The following is a 19,727-nucleotide window of genomic DNA, read 5'->3' as shown; positions in this document are numbered from 1 at the left end:
AAATATTTTTGCTATTCTTTTTTCTTTAAAGTTTTTTGGATAGCTGTACTTTTTGTGTAGATACCCATAGAGAGCTATAATCTGTCATACGATCGACTCTTGTGATTAAAGTTCAACGTTATTAATTTCATATATTTTAATTCTAAAAATTTAAGACATTGAAAACTATACCATTAAATTTTAGAATGTACATGTGTGAAATGTCCATTTTCAAGGTACAGTGAGTCCCCACTTTTTAACATGTATTCGGAAATCTATTATTTTCATAAGTTTTGTGCTACCTGCATGCATACGGCCATGGGTTTCCTCCCACCATAATGCTGGCTGCCGTCATTTAAGTGAATTATTTTTGTGGCTGATATAAAACACCAATCAAATTAATAAATAAATCAATCAAAATAAAGCTCCTCGTACAGGTGTATAATCTTGCTACGGTGCTGGAGATATAGTCCAAACAACTTCAATGACACACATGAAAAATGTTACAACTGTAACGGGAATTTCCCTTTGGCACAGTTGGTAGAGCGCTGCAGAGACCCGGGTTCGAATCCTTGTGTGACCTACGTATTGAAATCCTTCAACCATTACACTGGTACCGTGATATAACAGGTTCCAGGAAGCGTGGAGCTCTTGGCTTGTGAATGTGAATGTGTCTTGGGAGAGGGGAAAGATTTAAGTAGGGAGGAGTGTAACAGGAATTTCACTTTAGCTCAGTTGGTAGAGCACTGGACTTCAGCTACAGAGACCCAAGTTCGAATCCTTGTGTGACCCACGTAGTGAAATCCTTCAACCTTTAGACAAGTAATATGTTGTGTAAGTTCTGACAGGGTTGTATTTGAACTTCAACATGATCCATATAGGGGTCCCTTAACAAACAAAACTTTTAAACGCTCTAGCTGCACTATGAATGTTGTACATGTAGGCACAGTCAAAAGTGTGTCATGTTCTTATGTTACTTGAATGAGAAGTCTCGTAGTGCCAGTCCAGTCATTTTCGCCATTCCACCTTTGTTTAGCCATATTGTTGCCGTATTCCACAAAAAAACACCTGTGGCATGATTTTTATTTTCTGTTTATTTCAACTTAGTCCATTTTATAGCATGTGGTGGATTTTTCGGTGTATTTGGGTGAAGTTTTGGAAAGTTTTTATTATCAAGTTCTTTGATAAGTATATATAGTATTGCATACTGTATATTGTCATTAGAATGCAGCTTGTATATCATTGTACCTACATTAATGTATATATATATATGCATACATGTATATATTACTTAATTTTATTAAATTTCAGGGGCGGCTTGCACAAAACGTCTTTTTTTTAAATTATTTTACATAAGCAACATGATTTAATACTGTCTTGTTTTTTCTTGACAGAAGTCTCCATGTCAGACAAAATACTAGTGACTTGAGCAATTTACAGAACTTAAGAAGTTTCATGAAACCAGGCCCTATATTCCCTAGACTTTCCCCAGACTTTCCCCTAATCCCTAAACTCATAAAGTGGCTTTTATTTTTTTTTGGTTTTTTTTCGGTGATGTTTTTTTTTTTTTTTTGCCCTTGTACATTACTTGTTGTATTTTTTTTTTTTTTTATTTACATAGATGTGTTTCTCTTAGAATTCAGTGCTCAAACAGTGAAGCTTTACAAATTGTTAATTGTAAAGTTACAATCGATATGCTATAACGTGTTATTAACTTGCTGAAATCTGGAAAGATATCGATAAAGGGGATAAAAGAAGAAGTATAGTTTAAAAAATTGTGCAGATTCATCGCTGTACATGGATGTGTGTATAGAATAATCTCATCACCAGACAAGACTGACATGTTATCTTGCAGAAACAGGAAGTTTTGTTTTGTACTATTAAGCATGATAAGTAGTCAGGATCTATCTTGCATGAACTTTGTTGCTTTTTGGTGGTGGGGCTTATATACATGGCGTTCAGTGTCATCATTTCTAGCATATCATGGCGATGTCCCTTTTGTTGTGGGACACGTCACGGTTCCCATTGTCGACATGCTGTAATACTTCAGCCATTTTTGTACGTTAGCAAGATGTGTATTCAAGCCGTTTTATTCTGTACGTACAGATAATGTTGTCCTTTTTGTGAAGCTCTGAAACTGACCAACCCAACCAATGTGCAGTTTGATTTGTTTCCAAAATCAAATTAAAAAGGTGCATAGATCGCACTGAAAGTAGCTCTTTGTTAAAAGGTGGCAAAAAGGTTAATTATAATGATTACAACAAAATAGCGATTGTGTAAAAGTACAAGGTATTATACCAAATGTTCATGTATCCCTTGCGTTAAATTTATGGATTTTATTTATCTTTATAAAGAAGGAAAAATTTTTGGATTTAATTTAGTGTAGATGAGAGAAATTTTTTTGAACAGTTGTTAATAGAGAGGTTACCTGTAATTGTCTGTAACTTTGTGATTTATATTGCAGAAAACTTTGCGGCGTCACTGCGGAAAATTTTCAGGCGGGATAAATATGGAGATGAGTCTCCTTCCCTTGTTGACGTGACCGAAAACTGTAGCCATGACGACAATGATGGGGGAGTTGGTGGAAGTGGAAATGACGGCTATCTTGAGGATCAGCGTGACTCTCTCGGTGACGAGAATAGTCTAAAAAGTGAAGATGTTGCAGATGAAAGACGAGAAGAGAGTTCTAGCCAGTGTTATGAGAATTATGACAACGACACAATAAATTCTTCCAGAAATTTGTCAGAAGACTGTGATACAGATTTAAACTCTGAATTTCCTACGGCTAACAATGATCAATGCGGAGCAAAATTAAAGGCGTCTCGCATCAGTGCTGAAACGGGCAAAAAGGTCAAGGATGCGCTTCAAAAAGGACGAGAGTTCCTCAAAAGAAAGTTCAGCGACTACCAGCACAAGTTCAAAGCCAAATGGGATGGCGGCAGTGGTATGTCGCTATCAAGCAGTTCTGAAACGAACGGCGATGAAAATCTGTCAGAGTCGGTGTTAAAAAGGGAGCTGTCTGCGGGTTCCTTCAGCCACAACGGTGTCACTGAGGACACTGTACAAGGAGAACAGTCAGTTATCATGGAGGCTAATGGGGAAAATGGTGAGTCTGAATATTTTTCCACTGCAAGATGTGGGTTCAAATCTGGCCTTTATCAGGGAATTTGTAGATTGTCCCACTCTCACTCTACATGGAGCCTTGGTGACATTAAATTGTCAGTGATGTTGAAGACAAATTATCATATGGGAAAGTTTGTCATTAACTTGCCAAAGGCCTGTGGTTTACTAAAGTATACTCCACAGGATGGTTGAACATTATCCTTGCAGAAGTTTATGCAATAAATGTATAAGTACATCTAAGTGAAGAAATAAACAAAAGATCTCTTGTCTGTATGTCCGCGAATAGATTCAAGGGAAATAACTCTCATGAGGAAAGATATGTCTTTCAGCAGCCTGCAGATCATCGTGGGTTTCCCTCTGGGCTTTCCCGGTTTCCTCCTGCCATAATGCTGGCCACTGTTGTATTAGTGAAATAGTCTTGAGTACGGCCTTAAACTTTGATCAAATAAATAAATAAGCATTTTTTGTTGATTTATCTACGGCTTGAAGTATGTAAGTTTGTCAGGCTTTTTACTTGCCAGTCCAGTTTCCTGCCAATCCACTTGTAAACCTGACCACCATTATATAAATGAAAACTGGATAGAATTCCATGTTACTGGTTCGTTAACGGTGAATTAAGCTAAAGCTCTTTGTAGTATTTTAGGCCATAATATCACCTGTAATTATTTTGACATTAGGTGTTAATGGATACCCTGATGATCACCATGGCTCTGAGGGAAACACCAGTCCTGTGAGGTAGGTAATTATTATTTATTAGGGCCATTTCCACAGATCCCTCTGTTAAGGGCCACCATCACCTTGGCAACAGCTACATATACATCTTCCTGCTTGTAATGTTAAAAGAAAAAGACAGTAAATAATTTAACTTTAGGTAAATCGAAAGAGGATGGAAACAGCACTAAATGGCCACAGTCATTTTGGTTCGCTATGCCTGGAGAACTACTTTCACAAAATGTTGTAAATCAACTTCTCGTAGTTATTTTGATCCCTTTTCCACCCACCTTCTCGTAAATGACGTCAGTTTTTCATAAAGAATTCTTACGAGGCCTTGGCATACGCCATACGCCATACTTTAAGGAAACTGGAAACACAGTGTCATGTCATTCTTACCCCAAGCCTATATAGCTAAAAGGCAAAATGCTGTTTAAGTGACGTACATCAAAGGAAGCAACTGTGTTCTGGGGTTACCGAAATAACTTTAATTTTGTCAATGTTTGCAGTTTTGCTTACTTTGAACGCCGATGTTTCGGGTATAAAACATCACAAAAATAAAAAGGTATGCTTTTTGAACTTTAACATAAGACTTTAAAAATGGTAGTTGTTGCTGCCTCGCTTGGCACTCAGCACTAAGATGTTCGAGCTAGGAAACAGGACTGGTTGGCCCGGTGTCAGTATAATGTGACTGGATAGGGTGTCATGTCTGGTGTCTTCGGCATGATGCTTCAGTGGCGACAGCGCTTTGGCGGCATGGACTCGCCCTACCACAAGGAGACACACACCTTATGATTCCTCGTCTTCATATGAGTGAAAAGTTAGACGTTAAACTCCAAGGATTTATTTATTCATTGTTTTTAGACTAGAAGTGGAATACTTAGTCAGTGTTTTTTCTTGTAGGAGGGTTTTGTACTAGTGGACTGTGGTCATTTACCTGAAAATAATGTGGTTATTTTGGAAATATGGAGTATACAGTTAAATAGCAATCAAATACTTTAAAAAAAGTTTTGAATCTACCCGTAAATAAATTCACTCTAAAAGTACATGTGTACTTCTGCTTGTAACAGGACATATTAATAAGGCAGGGTAAATTTAATTAAGGGATATCAAAGGCTCTGTAGAAAGCTAAAACATGGGTCTCTGTGTAGCAGAGAAGCCGCTGACCATTTCGGTTGTAGCCTGGAAACAACCCCTCTGTCTGGTGTGGTTGCAGCTTTAAAAAGCTACACCTGCGAAATTGTCTTGTTAGTAAGGCGAAGTAATGAAGGTTGAGACAGTCTGAACTGCTTTTCTCCTTGGTACAAAAATTACAGTGTGTAAACACATATTTAGTTTCTGAGGATAATACGGAAACAATTTTCTGTCCTTCCCACTTCTGCCTAGTGTGATGTGAACAATGAACATACGATGTCATCCGATGCTGTTGTACAGTTACAAATGGCATCATACTCTTTAATGCAACTAACATCATTCCAGCATAATTGCCATACTCATCGTCATATCTGCTTGATTCAGCGTCATATAAGGAATATTATTGTGTCATACAAGGGAGGGGCCTCCGTGGCTCAGTCAGTTAGTGCGCTAGCGCAGCGTAGTGACCCAGGAGCCTCTCACCAGTGAGTGAGAGTCCAGCTGTGAGTTCAAGTCCAGCTCATGCTGGCTTCCTCTCCGGCCGTAAGTGCGTAAGTCTCCCAGCAACCTGCGGATGGTCGTGGGTTTCCCCCACCATAATGCCAGCTGCCGTCGTATAAGTGAAATATTCTTGAGTACGGCGTAAAACACCAATCAAATAAATAAATAAACAAATCATACAAGGAAACTTTACGGAATCTGCTGAAGGTTATGTGTCCGAGGACTCTTCAGTTATTGGGGCTAAATACTGTTATTCATCATAAATTCTTTTGAACCAATGTGTTAGCTCAGTTCCATAGGATTTTGATCATACAATTTTAATATTTTCTCTCAATCTCAAAATATCTTTCAATGTAACCCTCATAATCATTCAAAATGACCAACTTGATAATGGACAAAATTTTGTGTCATTTTATTTAAAGTAACATGCCCTTCCTTTCTGCTTTTGGGGGGGCCTTTGTCATAATAGGCTCTTGATATCGTTCTTTGAAGACTGTTAAGACAGTAGTGCTTACCCCAGTATGAGCTTGATGACACATGGTGACACGGACAATGACAGTCCTGCGGAGGCAATGGTTCATGGCCGACTGCAAGTGATGTCGCCCAAATTAGCCAAAGTTCGATCAAAATCATTTTCCAACTGAAACCACTGTGCAAACTCTTGTATGAAGTGCCAAGTGGGTTCATGCTGTGTGCACAGTGTTTTTTTTTTTTTCTTGTATACCCCAATAAACCTAAAAAAAAGCCTTACAGATAATCCTTAAGTTTTTTTGTCAGTTAGTCAGGAAATTTGTATTTATTTTTTTTTCTGATGGAAGGTCTAGTTATTTCACAATATTTTTTTCCCATCGGTTTTCTGACTCCACAGTATCATACATTCATGGTAAATTGTGTACAGTACTTTTGTTCTATTACATGAATCATAGTGGTTAATATCCCTTAGTATCCCTAGACAAGCCCATGTGGTGTGTTTGGGTTCTTTAGAGTTACTTGTACAACCCCATATTTTAGAAGCACAGTTTCCATGAACTACCAGACTTTTGTGCAAGAAAAACGCTGGCGAATGTCGTGAGAAAGCTGAGGGAGTACACATATATAATAAGTAACACATCCCCCTGCTCATTATGAAGGGAACTATTTTTAGACAGATTACTGCACCAGAATTCAGTTACCTGCTTCACCCCTCTATTCATAATACCTGTGCTCAGGCATGTGCGTAAACAAGACAGGGTCTGCATCAGGTCACTCTAGCTAGCAACTTTGTAAACTCCCCCGATTCTCTGGCGCAGACCCCTTGAAAACACTTCACAATGACAAACTGACTTCGCTGAGCTTTTTTTATTTTTGGACTTTCAACTAGCATGGAGGTGCAATGTTAAATAGGGAGGCCCTGTAGTCACAGGTCAGTATCATTGGATTATACTACTGGGTGGGGGAAAAAGGGATCAGAATTCTGTGAGACTTGTACATGTATATCTATACAAGTAGTAGACTTTCTTTTATAATCACAGGTCTGCAGTTCTGTAGTTAACGCTCCTCCATGTACAAGTCCGTCATGGTATAAAATGACCTGCGCTTTTGCCCATGGCTAAGTTGCATATTGTGCCAGATGGTGAGAGTTCTACTGATCTTCGAAAGGTGTTTTAAAGGTTTGTTTGGATGGGAGGATTATTTTCTATTGGGAAAATATAAGTTTCAGCACCAAAAGTAATATTTTATTGTATTTTTTTTTTTTTTGTCACGTTTATTTGTCTCTGAAACTGCGTTTTCTTGGGCTAAGTTTTTTGGAAAAGTGAAAAGCGACAAGAATTTATTTAACAGTAAATCTTCATGCATTTCGCATGTATGCAAGGTGTTTATTCAAGCATGTTCTGGAGGCATTATTCTGTGCAGACTGAAAAAATTATACTTTCGTAAAGCCCTGTAGCTGGGCCAATCAAATCGTTTTTCTCTCCAATATTGCATTAAAACAGTGCATAAATTGAAATGAAAAATGCTCTTTCATATGCGAAAAGGTTGAGAAATTAGAGAATATATTGTGGTGGGATCAAATAGGCTGTATCTCGTAACTTTGTCTTCATTTGCTTGCAGGAAGAATGGGATTTAAAGTTGTCATGTTATTTCACCGAAAGTTTAGCAGTTTTCTAGTGACATGTACATATATTGAGAAAGAAGGTGTGTATCAAGGAATTTCATGGGATTGATGACGGTTTAATCAGTCAGATCAGTATTAATACAGTTTTGAGATTAGACCTTTTGGTCAGTGTACGAAAGGTTAAAGAAGTCCTACTGTATAATTATTTATCAAAAATGTAAGGCAACTTTTGTTAATGTTAATTTACCCAAGCACCTGTCTCACCGTGGTCTGGATGTGTTCTACACAAATGACTCTTTTTCTTCCAGGAAATTCTTCAGTTCACAAGCGCTCAGCAGCTCATGCAATTCTCTCTATCTGTCTCTAAAACATTTGCTGCTGTTCATGGTATAGTATATATTCAATTAAAAATAGTTGCCTGGCATTTCCGACAGGTCACATTGTACAGTAGGACTTTTTTTACCTTCAGCCATAAAAGAGTGCTAACCTGAAACTATCCAATTATGCTTTGTTGTTCCTCTCTATTGATTTCGAATAGACATGGAAATATCGTCAAATACATTTATGTTGACTTCTTTGATGAAAGTTACATGTAAAATAAGGATAGGGTGAGCACGTGTTAATATACATGTTAAGTGTACATTAATTAATATATTCATTAATTAGTGTTGCAGACATTTTGATCAACTTGTATAAATATTCCAGAAATTATCATAATATTTGATCATGACAAAATAAAAATCTTCAGCAGCTGATGTTAGACTTTTTTTCTTTTCTTGACAGTATGATTGAAGTTGAGAATGTTCATTTCCTGGATCTTTAGGGCTACATGTATAAATGAATAAATATATACCTGTGTGATTAAATAAATTAATTGTCCAGAAACTGGGCTTCGACAGATCACATTTTTAGAGGCCAATAAAGGTCATAAAATATTGCTTTTCTTGCTTTAGTTGGATTGTATTCTTCATGTATTTTTCCAGAGAGACATCAGAACAAATTAATAGAAATTTCAGAATCCGGTAAAATGTGTAGCTTTTTCACAGTCCGAATTTCAGGTCAAATGCAGTACTTGTTAAATTTAATCAAATGTAATTAGATATTTAATTAATAATCGACGTATAGATTTAAATTCCAGCGTTTAACGTAAAGTTTGGTATGTAAAAATGCATTTTCAGGAGCAAAAAACGCCCTTGAAATCAAATTTTTGAAATCAACAAGTAAGTTTCCCTGATAAGATATTAATCAGGCTTTACAAAAACTCTTCAGTGGTCATATAAGGTGATCAAATCAAACAGAATCAAGAAAAATGTTTTCACTTGAAAAATGCTTGTGAATTACAGTATCTACGGTACATGTATTATAAGACTAATGATAATCTCAGACATTACTGCACTGGTATAATAAGGGTTGCACATGTACTAACTACATTTAAAAAAAGACAAAAGGATATGTACATCTCATTTCCGTCCTTACATGATACATTGTTCGTCTGTCAGTAGGGATGAGGCCCTGGTAAGCTAACAAGTATCTTAGCTTACACACTTGAACACCTGGATAACGATATTCGATTGTTCTTATTTCGCCTGCAGGCCTGAGTATTTAAACGCCAGGTAGTGTACCGTAAATATCTTCAAAATGTGTGTCGAATTTTATTAAATAGCAAGTATTAAATTTACGTTATTCAATCTGTTTGAATGCATTTTGTCCTTAATACTTTATGTTGTGATAATTTCTTTTTGGGAGGTTAATGGGCTATCTGACATCATGGCTACGCAGAAAATTTATTTTTTTTAGTTTATGTCGAGAAATGCCCTGAACATATTCTTTAAACGTGTTAGCTGAACATGCAAAGAATTTTTTGAGCTGTTGAGAACTTCTTGAGGACAGGTAAATATTTAGGTCATTAACCTGTTTCTGAAACTGTTTATGAAATTGCATTCATACCTGCTGTCCTTTGGACTGGTGAAGTGTCTCAGAAGTGTAAGGTTTATTGTGTCAGTGTCTTGATGCTACATGCTGCAAGTTGGACAAACTTCTCTCATGACTCATGACAAATAAGAGCCGTGTGACCCAGAAATTAACTAAGTGTAGCTCCTGACTGTTGAGATTAAGTGTTCATGCAAGCCTGATTTTTCCTGTGGTTTTGCTTCAGTCTGAAGGTTTATCTGGCATTTGGTGAGATGTTCAAGTGTTCTTTGGTCTAGCCATGGGCTCTGTCTAGCTTCCTATTGTTTCTATCCGGTGTACTCCGGGTTCTGCCGGGTTTCCTGCAGGTTGTGTGTGGTTTTCATACTACATGGGAGCAGTGCTCCTGAGCGCGTTGGATGCGATGCCCAATATGGCATCAAACATATCTTGGTTGACTGTGTGGAATTTGCCCAAGTTCGGCAGAGATTCTACTCAGTCAACTATATATGATTTATTTGACAACATCGCTGGGGACATTTAAATATTTGAATTAATTATTTGAAGGCCATTGGCCTTTGTCATAAGATATAATTTATTAATATATAAATATTTATCGATAAAGTTATATATACATTTCTTGATATATTATTTTTGAAATTTGAGGGTTTTCGAGTTTTAACTGTTTTTGGTTATTCTAATCGGGTTTTAAACATGTCCAAAAATTTGTTTCATTTTTGATGTTCTCACCACAATACCGGAAACCTCAACTGCCTCGTGTTTTCACCTTGCTCTCGCCACGATATGGCTGAAATATTGCCGATGTGGCGTTAAACCATAATCATTCATTCAGTCATTCTCAAGGCTCGGTATGGTTTCCTCTGGGTTTGATCTGTTTTTCTCAGGAATTGGTCTGGTTTCCTCTGGGCTCAAACTGTTTTCCTGAAGCCTCTGTTTGGTTTCCTTTGGGTTCTAAATGGTTTTCTCTCAGCTCTGTCAGGTTTCCTCTGGGCCCTTATCCGGTTTCCTTTAGAATGTGTCTATTTATTGGGTAAATTTTCTATGGCTCTGTCTCGTTTCCTCTGGGATTTGTTTAGCCTCTGGATATTATGTTTCCTCAGGACTGTGCCTGTCTCCTCATCTCATTCACATCATCACAGGCAATCAAATATCTGAAATGTTCTCAAAGTAAAAGAAAGCTAAAATATGAAGTGGTATTCAACATATAGACAACTGAAAACTATGCGTAATAATACTTTCATTTATTTTTTTTATTCAGTGTTGAAAGACATTTAAATATTTGAATACTATGGTGGGCTCTATGAGCCATTTTGACAGTATCTGGGAACTCTGATGTCAAGTCACCATTTTTACCTGATGTTCACCAGAAGGAAATAATTTTTGGGAACATTATTTTCAGTGATGTTTTACTCTTAGGTAAAAAAGAATTATTCCAACATTCAGTGTCATCATTATAGTGAGATAAACTTCCCATGACATCATAGTTCCTAACCTTTGATAGTATGGTCCATAAAGCCCTCCTTAGAATTCAAATGTTTGAGCACCTTTTCACAAAAATCTAAAAAAATAAATGAATGTATATTTGTGCATAGTTTTAAGTGGTCTATTTATTGATGCCCACTTCAATTTTTGAGGTCTTTTCCTTTTGAGGGCTGTAAAACAACAACGAAACAAATAAGCAAGGGAAGTTAGTATATAGAGTATATTAGCAGTAAGCATTTTCTCACTTCGCATAATACTAGTATGCTGAGAACTTCAAAAGAACATGACCAGCCTGGTTAGCACGGTTGGTAGAGTGTCCGCTTCGGGAGTAACACCTAAGACTTTAAAACGGGAAGTTGTAACTTCTTCGCTTAGCATTCAGCTTGAAGAAAATAGTGCAATGACTGGTTGACCCATATCAGTATAATGGCTCGGGCGGGGCAGCTTACATGCCTTTGGTAAGTCCTCTCAGTAAGTCAGTATTTCAGACACTAAATTTTGTTCCTTTCCGTTGGTTACTTTGTTGTACACTGACTTAACCAGAATTTCTGTTGTCAAGTCATTTTTGGACATCAGAAATTGTGGTTTGAAATTTTGACTTCAGTCTAAAATTGTTTTGCGATCCCGGTGTCTGGTTTAGTTAATAAGAGATAGTCATAACTTGAATACATTGTCTTAAAATATGTAATCAAGATTAAGAAATATTTGATAATATCAGACAGAATTTAGACGGCAAAACCTGTTTTGTCAGCAATTGATATTTTGGAGAGTTCAGTGTTGCGTGACAGTGAGCAGACTGTACCTGCCTTCCCCTGAGGCAATGCAGTTAGATCTGTAAAAACAAAATTAAGTCATCCACTTTTAACACATGTACTTTTGCCGAAAAAGCAAAGCTCCTCCCAAGTACCTGCTCCCATTTAGATGCTGATAGGCCTGGTTATACAGTGTTGCTGAAGACCAGGGGCTTAAAGTTACCAGCGGATTTTTTTAGGACAATGAAGACAAAATGTATGAATGACTGTGGCTTAGTGGACAGTTGAACCAGGTAGGGTATGAAGAGACAAGATGTCACCAGTTTCTAGTGGGCTTCCTGCTATGGTTGGATGGACACTATTGTTCACCTATAGGGGGGTGAGGTAGTGAAGAGAACATGCTTTTCTCATGTTTCTTTAAACACCTTCACATGTAGTTTCCTATGCATGTACTGTAAAGCTCAGAAGCTCAGGTGTTATCTAGGATGTGCTGTACAACAGGTAGGCCATGTCTCCCCAGCTTTTAGGATTAACACAAATTAATACTTATTGGACTTTTCAGTCTAATTCTGTACCCAGGAGATAAAACTGAGTCACTTTTTGGCAGAGGAAATAGATAGTGTTGTGTATGTATGTATGTACAATGTAGCTGTTTATTTTCTTCAACAAATGATGCCAATCACATATACCATACTCCACAATACGTGTACATGTGCGTGTGAATCTGGGTTCAGATCAGAGTTGACTACATGCAGTTTTGTGCCGTGATTATTTGCTCTTACTACAATGGAGCTGTTCATTTTTTTTTCAGCAAATGATGCCAATTACATACATGTATATCATATTCCATTATACTTGAAAATCTACACATGTACATATACTTGCGAATCTGGGTTCAGGTCAAAGTTGATTACATGCGGTTTTGTGCCATGATTATTTGCTCTTAGTACAATGGAGCTGTTTATGTTTTTTTCAGCAAATGATGCCAATTACATATAACATACTCATTGACACATGTACATGCGAATCTGGGTTCAGGTCAAAGTTAACTACATGCAGTTTTGTGTCGTGGTTATTTGCTCTTTGAGCTGTTTGTAACATTCACAATTTTCACGATCATGAAAATTTCTGGCAAGAAAAAATGAACATTTTATTTGTTTGTTTATTTGATTGGTGTTATATGCCACACTAAAGAATATTTCACTTATACAACGGCGTCCAGCATTACGGTGGGAGGAAACCGGGGAAAGTCCACTACCAACCGCAACTTGCTGACATACCTTCCCATGAGAGGAAGCCAGCACGAGCTGGACTTGAACTCATAGCAACCACATTGGGGAGAGGTTGTGGGTCATTGCACTGCACTAACACTCTAACGACCTGCCCATGGAAGGTCCCTGTTACGTTTGTAATACATGTACGTAAATGTACAATGTACAAATGTACACAATGATGCACATGTCAGAAAGTTCATGAGGCACTTTACAAAGGCCGGTGGTTTAACCTAGGATACTCCAGTTATGCTTAACCACGAAACTGATCACCATTGTGTGATTGAAAAATTTGCATGGCTGCCATTGGTTGAGAAGAATCGGTATCGGGTGATGCTTGTCTCATATTCTGCCCATTTCAATCTTAGACATGTCAGACTTAAGTCAAGACTTCAGTCATAAAAGTTGGGAGGTTACTTTCCGTTTTTTTAGTTGAAATTTGTTGTACAAGAACTTACCCAGAGCTTAGGCTGTCAAGCAAACTTTTGACTTGTACAAGAACTTACCCAGAGCTTAGGCTGTCAAGCAAACTTTTAACTTGTACAAGAACTTACCTAGAGCTTAGGCTGTCAAGCAAACTTTTGACTTGTACAAGAACTTACCCAGAGCTTAGGCTGTCAAGCGAACTTTTGACCTTATAACATGAGAAACAACAATAAGTCATTTGAAATTTTGACTTACGTTTATAAAGGCTGCTGTGCGATAACAGTTGGGCCTGTAAATAACTGGTAGTGTGTCCTGCTCACGAAGCTTTTCAGTTGGACTTCCTGATCTTTCACCATGACATATATACATGTATGCTCGAGAGAATGGATTTGCAATGATGGCCGTCAGAATACTAGCCAGAGGTGCCTCCATGGCTGAGGTGTCTAGCCCACCAGAACGGTGCAATGACCTAGGAGCCTTTCACCAATACAATTGCTGGGAGAAGGCCTGTCAGCAATGAGTGGATGGTCGCAGATTTCACCTGAGCTCTTGTCCAGTTTCCTTTCACCATAATGCTGGTCGTATAAGTGAAATATTCTGAAGTACATTGTAAAACTCCCATCAAATAAATAAATACTAACTGGTTGTGTCGGCCATCTTTGATTAAATTCCTGCTTCACTGAACCTGTTCACTGTTGCTTATAAATGCTTTACATATTACATGTACACAATATACCTACTTTATTGTAAGGTTAAAAATCTGCCCCCAAAAAATTTTAATTGTCATGTGGATGCATTATCTGTAATTTCCAAGTAATCATATGAAGAAATTTAAAACTGTATGGGATGATCTTTAAATAAGTAAATGGAATGAAATGTGTATAGTACATTTTCCCTCAGCAGTATAAGATATTCAGGGGTCAGCTTCACGAGTTTAACTTGTCAGGTTTTCAGTGAGATATGAAACTCCCATAGCTGCCAGTCTCTTGTTAATCCCATTTATCGGTGTGCAAAGTGTTTGGGGAGGAATTATGATAGCTTTCAGCTATATATGTACATGTACAGTGGGATTATGTACAGCTGTGTGCTGTTGGTAGTCTACTTTCATTATTTGCCTGTTCAGGGGCCTACGTGGCTCAGTTGGTTAGATTCTACGCTCTAGCATAGCGTGATGACCCAGTAGCCTCTCACCAATGTGGTCGCTGTGAGTTCAAGTGCAGCTCATGTCGGCTTCCTCTGTGGCCTTACGTGCGATTGTCGTGGGTTTCCCCAGGCTGTGCCCGGTTTCCTCCCCCCATAATGCTGGCCGCCGTCATATAAGTGAAATATTCTTGAGTACGGTGTAAAACACCAATCAAATAAATAAATAAATCTTAAGGGAGCAAGGGACTATCTGTAGGTTTATACACCCTGGCCATCAATTTGTCCATACAGACTTAGTTTCCAGATGTGAGCTTCATCATGTTGAATTGAAACTTGCAGAATTTACCCTGACTGAGGTAAATTGATAAGAGGCAGCATTTCACTGGTTACTGGTGACCATTTACCAATTATCACACTGTCATCACTGCTCTGGTTTTACTCTCTGTGCTGTAGTCTTTAATTTTACCCCTCTGTTAGGTGCGGGCGTCATAAAATCCCTTGAATACTTGGCATTCTCAGGATTTGACTCTGTACAAAACAAGGCTCAGTGATATCGGGTTACACAACAAACACCGTTACGACAGTGTTAAGCCCGTAATTATGTTATCATGAATAGTTATAGATGAAGTTTGACTTTCATTGTGCTTTGATTTTTTTATTTATTTCATTCGTGTTTTACGCCATACTCAAGAACATTCCACTTATACGATCATGACCATCTGCAAGTTGCTGGCAGACCCTAGCTGTAATATACAGCTGGAGAGGATGCTAGCACAAGCTGGATTTGAACTCATAGCGACAGCATTGATAAGGCTCCTGGGTCATTGCACCCTGGGCTTCGTATTACAAAACATGAAAGCAAATTACGTAAAAATACTTACTCTACATGTATTAAAACCAGTTTGTGGGGATTACCTGTCATTCTTTGTGCCTTTTCATGTGTCAGTTAATTTACCTGTATTTCTTTTTCTCTTTGATTACAGCCCCAAGGGAGTTGGTGATGGAATTATCGAGGATCCAGAAACTGCTAAAACGACTGATGCTGGTAACCATGGCAACCAATCCTTTGACAGACAGCTGGCTGATGATGATGATATACAGTTAGGAGAGGAAGGTACTGTGAGGCCAACGACGACTTCAAATTTGTTGTGTGGCATTCATGTACCTGTGACTTGACAGTTTCACAGGATATAAATTTTTATTTTTATTGTTCTTTTCTATATTATATTCTGCTTTTATTCTCGTTTTTTTTTTTTTTTTGCATAGTAAAAATTTGTGAAAATGCAAAGGAGCTATTTGCAAAACAACAAGATGTATGACACCATTTAAGGTTATTTCAGAAGATGAAGGTGCATGATATACATCAAATTTTAGATGGTGTCATTCGTCATATTTCAGATGGTGTCATTCATCATATTTCAGATAGTGTTATTTCGTCACATATCATATGGTGTCTTTCATAAAATTTCAGACGTCATTCATCAAATTTCAGATGGTGTCATTCATCATATTTCAGATGGTGTCATTCATCATATTTCAGATGGTGTTATTTGTCATATTTCAGATGGTGTTATTCGTCATATTTCAGATGGTGTTATTCGTCATATTTCAGATAGTGTTATTCGTCATATTTCAGATGGTGTCATTCATCATATTTCAGATAGTGTTATTTCGTCACATATCATATGGTGTCTTTCATAAAATTTCAGACGTCATTCATCAAATTTCAGATGGTGTCATTCATCATATTTCAGATGGTGTTATTCGTCATATGTCAGATGGTGTTATTCGTCATATTTCAGATGGTGTTATTCGTCATACTTCAGGTGGTCTCATTCATCATATTTCAGGAGGTGTCGTTCATCGCATTTCAGATTACATCAGGATTGCCCAGGCTGGCAGGATAGGCCAAACAAATATCTTTGAAATATTGGCCTGAATCTTCTGATCTAACACCCCTTGTAAAACGGGAGTGATCATATTGTAGCCAGTGTCTATTTAACTCACCTGTGGATATATATACCAGGCTCTCTCTGAGTATGATTGTTTGGTTTCCAGTATGTCCAGTATGTCAGATGTCCATCAAATTGTATGTATCAGCATATCAGACTTGTTCAAATTGGTACTTTCAGCTATATCAATGACAAGGACAGGGGACTCTGATGGAAAAAGGTAAGTTTGATCAAACTTTGTTGACCAGATTACTCAAAGTATTACCTGATAATATACATTTATTTATATTTCTGAGTGTTTTCACTTTCAAAATTTTCACTCATACGATAACGAGGGGACTCTGTGGTTGAGAGGGTTAGCATGAAAAGCCCAGCACAGCGACCCAGGAGCCTCCACCAGTATTGTGGTTGTGAGGATCAACTCCAGTTCATGCTGACTTCCTCTCCCGTCGTACATGGGAAGATCTTTCAGCATCCTGCAGATGGTTGTGGGTTTCCTCTCACCTTAATGCTGGCCACCATCATATAAGTGAAATATTCTTGAGCATGGCGTAATCAGCAATCATATAAATGAGCGAGGGAGGAGGGATCCTGGCAAACTTAAGTTGTTACATGCATGTATATATGTTCATCATAGATGTATAGGTGGAAAGCTGTCGGTCTCCAGCAAATTTTATTTATTTATTTGATTGGTGTTACGCACATGTGATTTATTTATTTATTTAGTTGATTGGTGTTTTACGCTGTACTCAAGAATATTTCACTTATATGATGGCAGCCAGCATTATGGTGGCAGGAAATCAGGCAGAGCCTGGGGGAAACCCACGAGCATCCGCAGGTTCTTGCCAGACTTTCCCAATTTCGGCCGTCCAGCGATTGGGTCGTCATAATCATTCATGTATTACATTGAATGTGAATAAGGTGTTTAGCAATCACAGAAAATTACAAAATTTCAAAGACGTAAAACACCTTAGGTCATAAAACCACCTTACAATTAAAATGTTTGATGACATTTAATTGCCTATGAGTGAAAGTAAAATCTTAAAAACAAAACAGGTATTTTTGGATTAATTTTTAAATGGACTTTCTACCATTGGTTACTTTCTTTAATACTATAGAAAACATTAATCAAATAAAGAAATAAACACTTGTGCTTTCATGAACTTCATTTTACATTTTACGTTTTTCCTGAAGAGAAACATGAAGTGTATTTGAGGTGTAGAAAAAGAGAAGAATTATTCTACGTTCAGGCTCATTGGCAGGTCCCAGTTGTTGCAAAGTGTATTAGCTAATACTGGTATTAAATCATATTGTTTATTCAAGGTTTTAACCAAATTCAACAGCCAGTGCAGGTGTCCAAAATCAGAACATAAGAGCAACTGATTTAGTTCATATTTGATATACTCTTACGCAATTATTTTTGGGGTAAGTACACAAATGAAGACTTAGTTTAAAGCGAACATAAAGTCAGCCACTAAAGCTGAATTAATTTATAAAGTAGTATTCCAGAAATGCTCTAAAAATATTGTTAAAATTCTACACCATCAACAAAATAAATAGCAATAAATCATCAGTACCTTGCCGCTCATTTGGTGACGCCATTTTACCATGTTATAGCTATCTAGAGTGACGTCGTAATACCTAGGAGCTCTCCTGTACCATCAGTATTAAACATTGTAACAATGAGAAAATACAAACAAAAACGCCTGATACCCAATCAGAGAGTATCAGCTCTGTTCCGTGTTCAAAGGGCCGATATTTCTGTTAGTTTGGCGCTCAGTCAAGGCGATGTTCGTGGACACAAGAGTCGTGTTGTAGCGGCCCTGCTCGATATTTGGCCTAGCTGGCTTTACCGACATCAGGGAATTTACAGAACATAGCAGGACCTTCTGATTGATAACAGACTTTTTTATTCCAATTTTGGGGAGATGCAGTTTTCTTGCTAGCTCACCCTGACAAGTTACTGCAGTATCCTCCTCAACCTGTAGGCATTGTAACATGGGCAGCTATTCTCAGTTCCCTGCTCATAAATGTGTGGTCCAAAATGCGTCAGTTTAAGACTTAAAAAGAAAAAAACACATTTATACAACCTATACCTTAAATGAAAGAGCTAGTTAAATAAGGTTAAATAAAATATCTGAATTTTCTGTCTTATTATGTGAGTATTTAATAGTTAAACATTGAAGACTTTTTTACGCCACCATTTCAACAGATAACATACGTCATTGTGCTTAGCTTTGCCCAGTAGCTCTTCAGGACAAGGCATTCCAGACACAGTTTGGCAGACAACAGCCATGCATTTACGCATGATGTGGCCCCCTAGTACATCCTTGTTAGGGTTGGCTTTCACAGACCTTAAAATCCATGATTGTCACGATACATGTACGCATTTAGCTGAGACCGGAAATGCACGTTAATCACATGGTAAGAGTAAAACTTTAAGCACCTTGATGTCAGAATGAATATTCAAAAGAAGGAAAGGAGGCTTTTCATTGGACAAGCCTGAAACATGGCAATGCCATTAATATGCCTCAAATCGGTGGATTTTGCAGAAAAAGTGACGATGTTTTAACCATTTTTTCTGTCTTACGAAGACTTTAAAAAATCTATAAAAAAAAAAAACAGAATTCCACGCAGTTTGTATTGCTTTTTCATTTAAAGTGTAGTTTGCATAAATGTGTTCTTTTCTTTTAAACTAACCTTGAGAATCCAATTTATTGCATCAGTATCTATTACTGTGTCTATCCACTATCAGAAACCACACCCACAATCGAGAGCTAATAGGGTTTTTGATGGGACTGCCAATTATCACATGACGCTTTCAGCGCTAGTGATTGGCCAAGTCCATAATGACTTCTACAACATGGCTACTCGGAGTGAATTGTCCGTCAGTGCCATATTTTTCTATTATAACTGTGTCCTGTATCATTTATCTTATGTATAGATAGTGGCAGACTTAATGTTTACTTTAAAGTTAAAGCTGTTAAGTCTTAAATTGGTGTTGAACAACCGGAGCCCGTAATACCGTTAACTAAGTTATTGCCTGACAATAAGTCATGATAAAGTACATGTACACCTGAGCTGAGCTGGATTAAGGTGTGTGTGGACAAGATCCTGACATATCCCTCATTAGCATTAGCTTACCTTGATTATCATGTGCCCCACCCACTTTGCTAGGTTATCGACCAAGGTCAGATGAGCATCACTGCACTATATACCGCCGCTATAG

General features: G+C 37.6%; 1 protein-coding gene across 1 annotated transcript in view; it reads left to right on the top strand.

Moving 5' to 3' along the window:
* LOC135464444 (uncharacterized) overlaps positions 1-19,727 on the top strand; it is a 62,149-nt gene that overhangs the window by 4,800 nt on the left and 37,622 nt on the right. The window contains exons 2-5 of the mRNA XM_064741870.1: positions 2,444-3,085; positions 3,780-3,837; positions 15,530-15,660; positions 16,679-16,718. Coding sequence (XP_064597940.1) covers positions 2,926-3,085; positions 3,780-3,837; positions 15,530-15,660; positions 16,679-16,718 — 389 coding nt within the window. The 5' untranslated portion in view covers positions 2,444-2,925. The remainder of the gene's footprint in view (positions 1-2,443; positions 3,086-3,779; positions 3,838-15,529; positions 15,661-16,678; positions 16,719-19,727) is intronic.

This window comes from Liolophura sinensis, chromosome 4, assembly GCF_032854445.1.
Source record: "Liolophura sinensis isolate JHLJ2023 chromosome 4, CUHK_Ljap_v2, whole genome shotgun sequence".
Classification (NCBI taxonomy): domain Eukaryota; kingdom Metazoa; phylum Mollusca; class Polyplacophora; order Chitonida; family Chitonidae; genus Liolophura; species Liolophura sinensis.
This window is presented reverse-complemented; position numbering and strand designations above follow the sequence as displayed.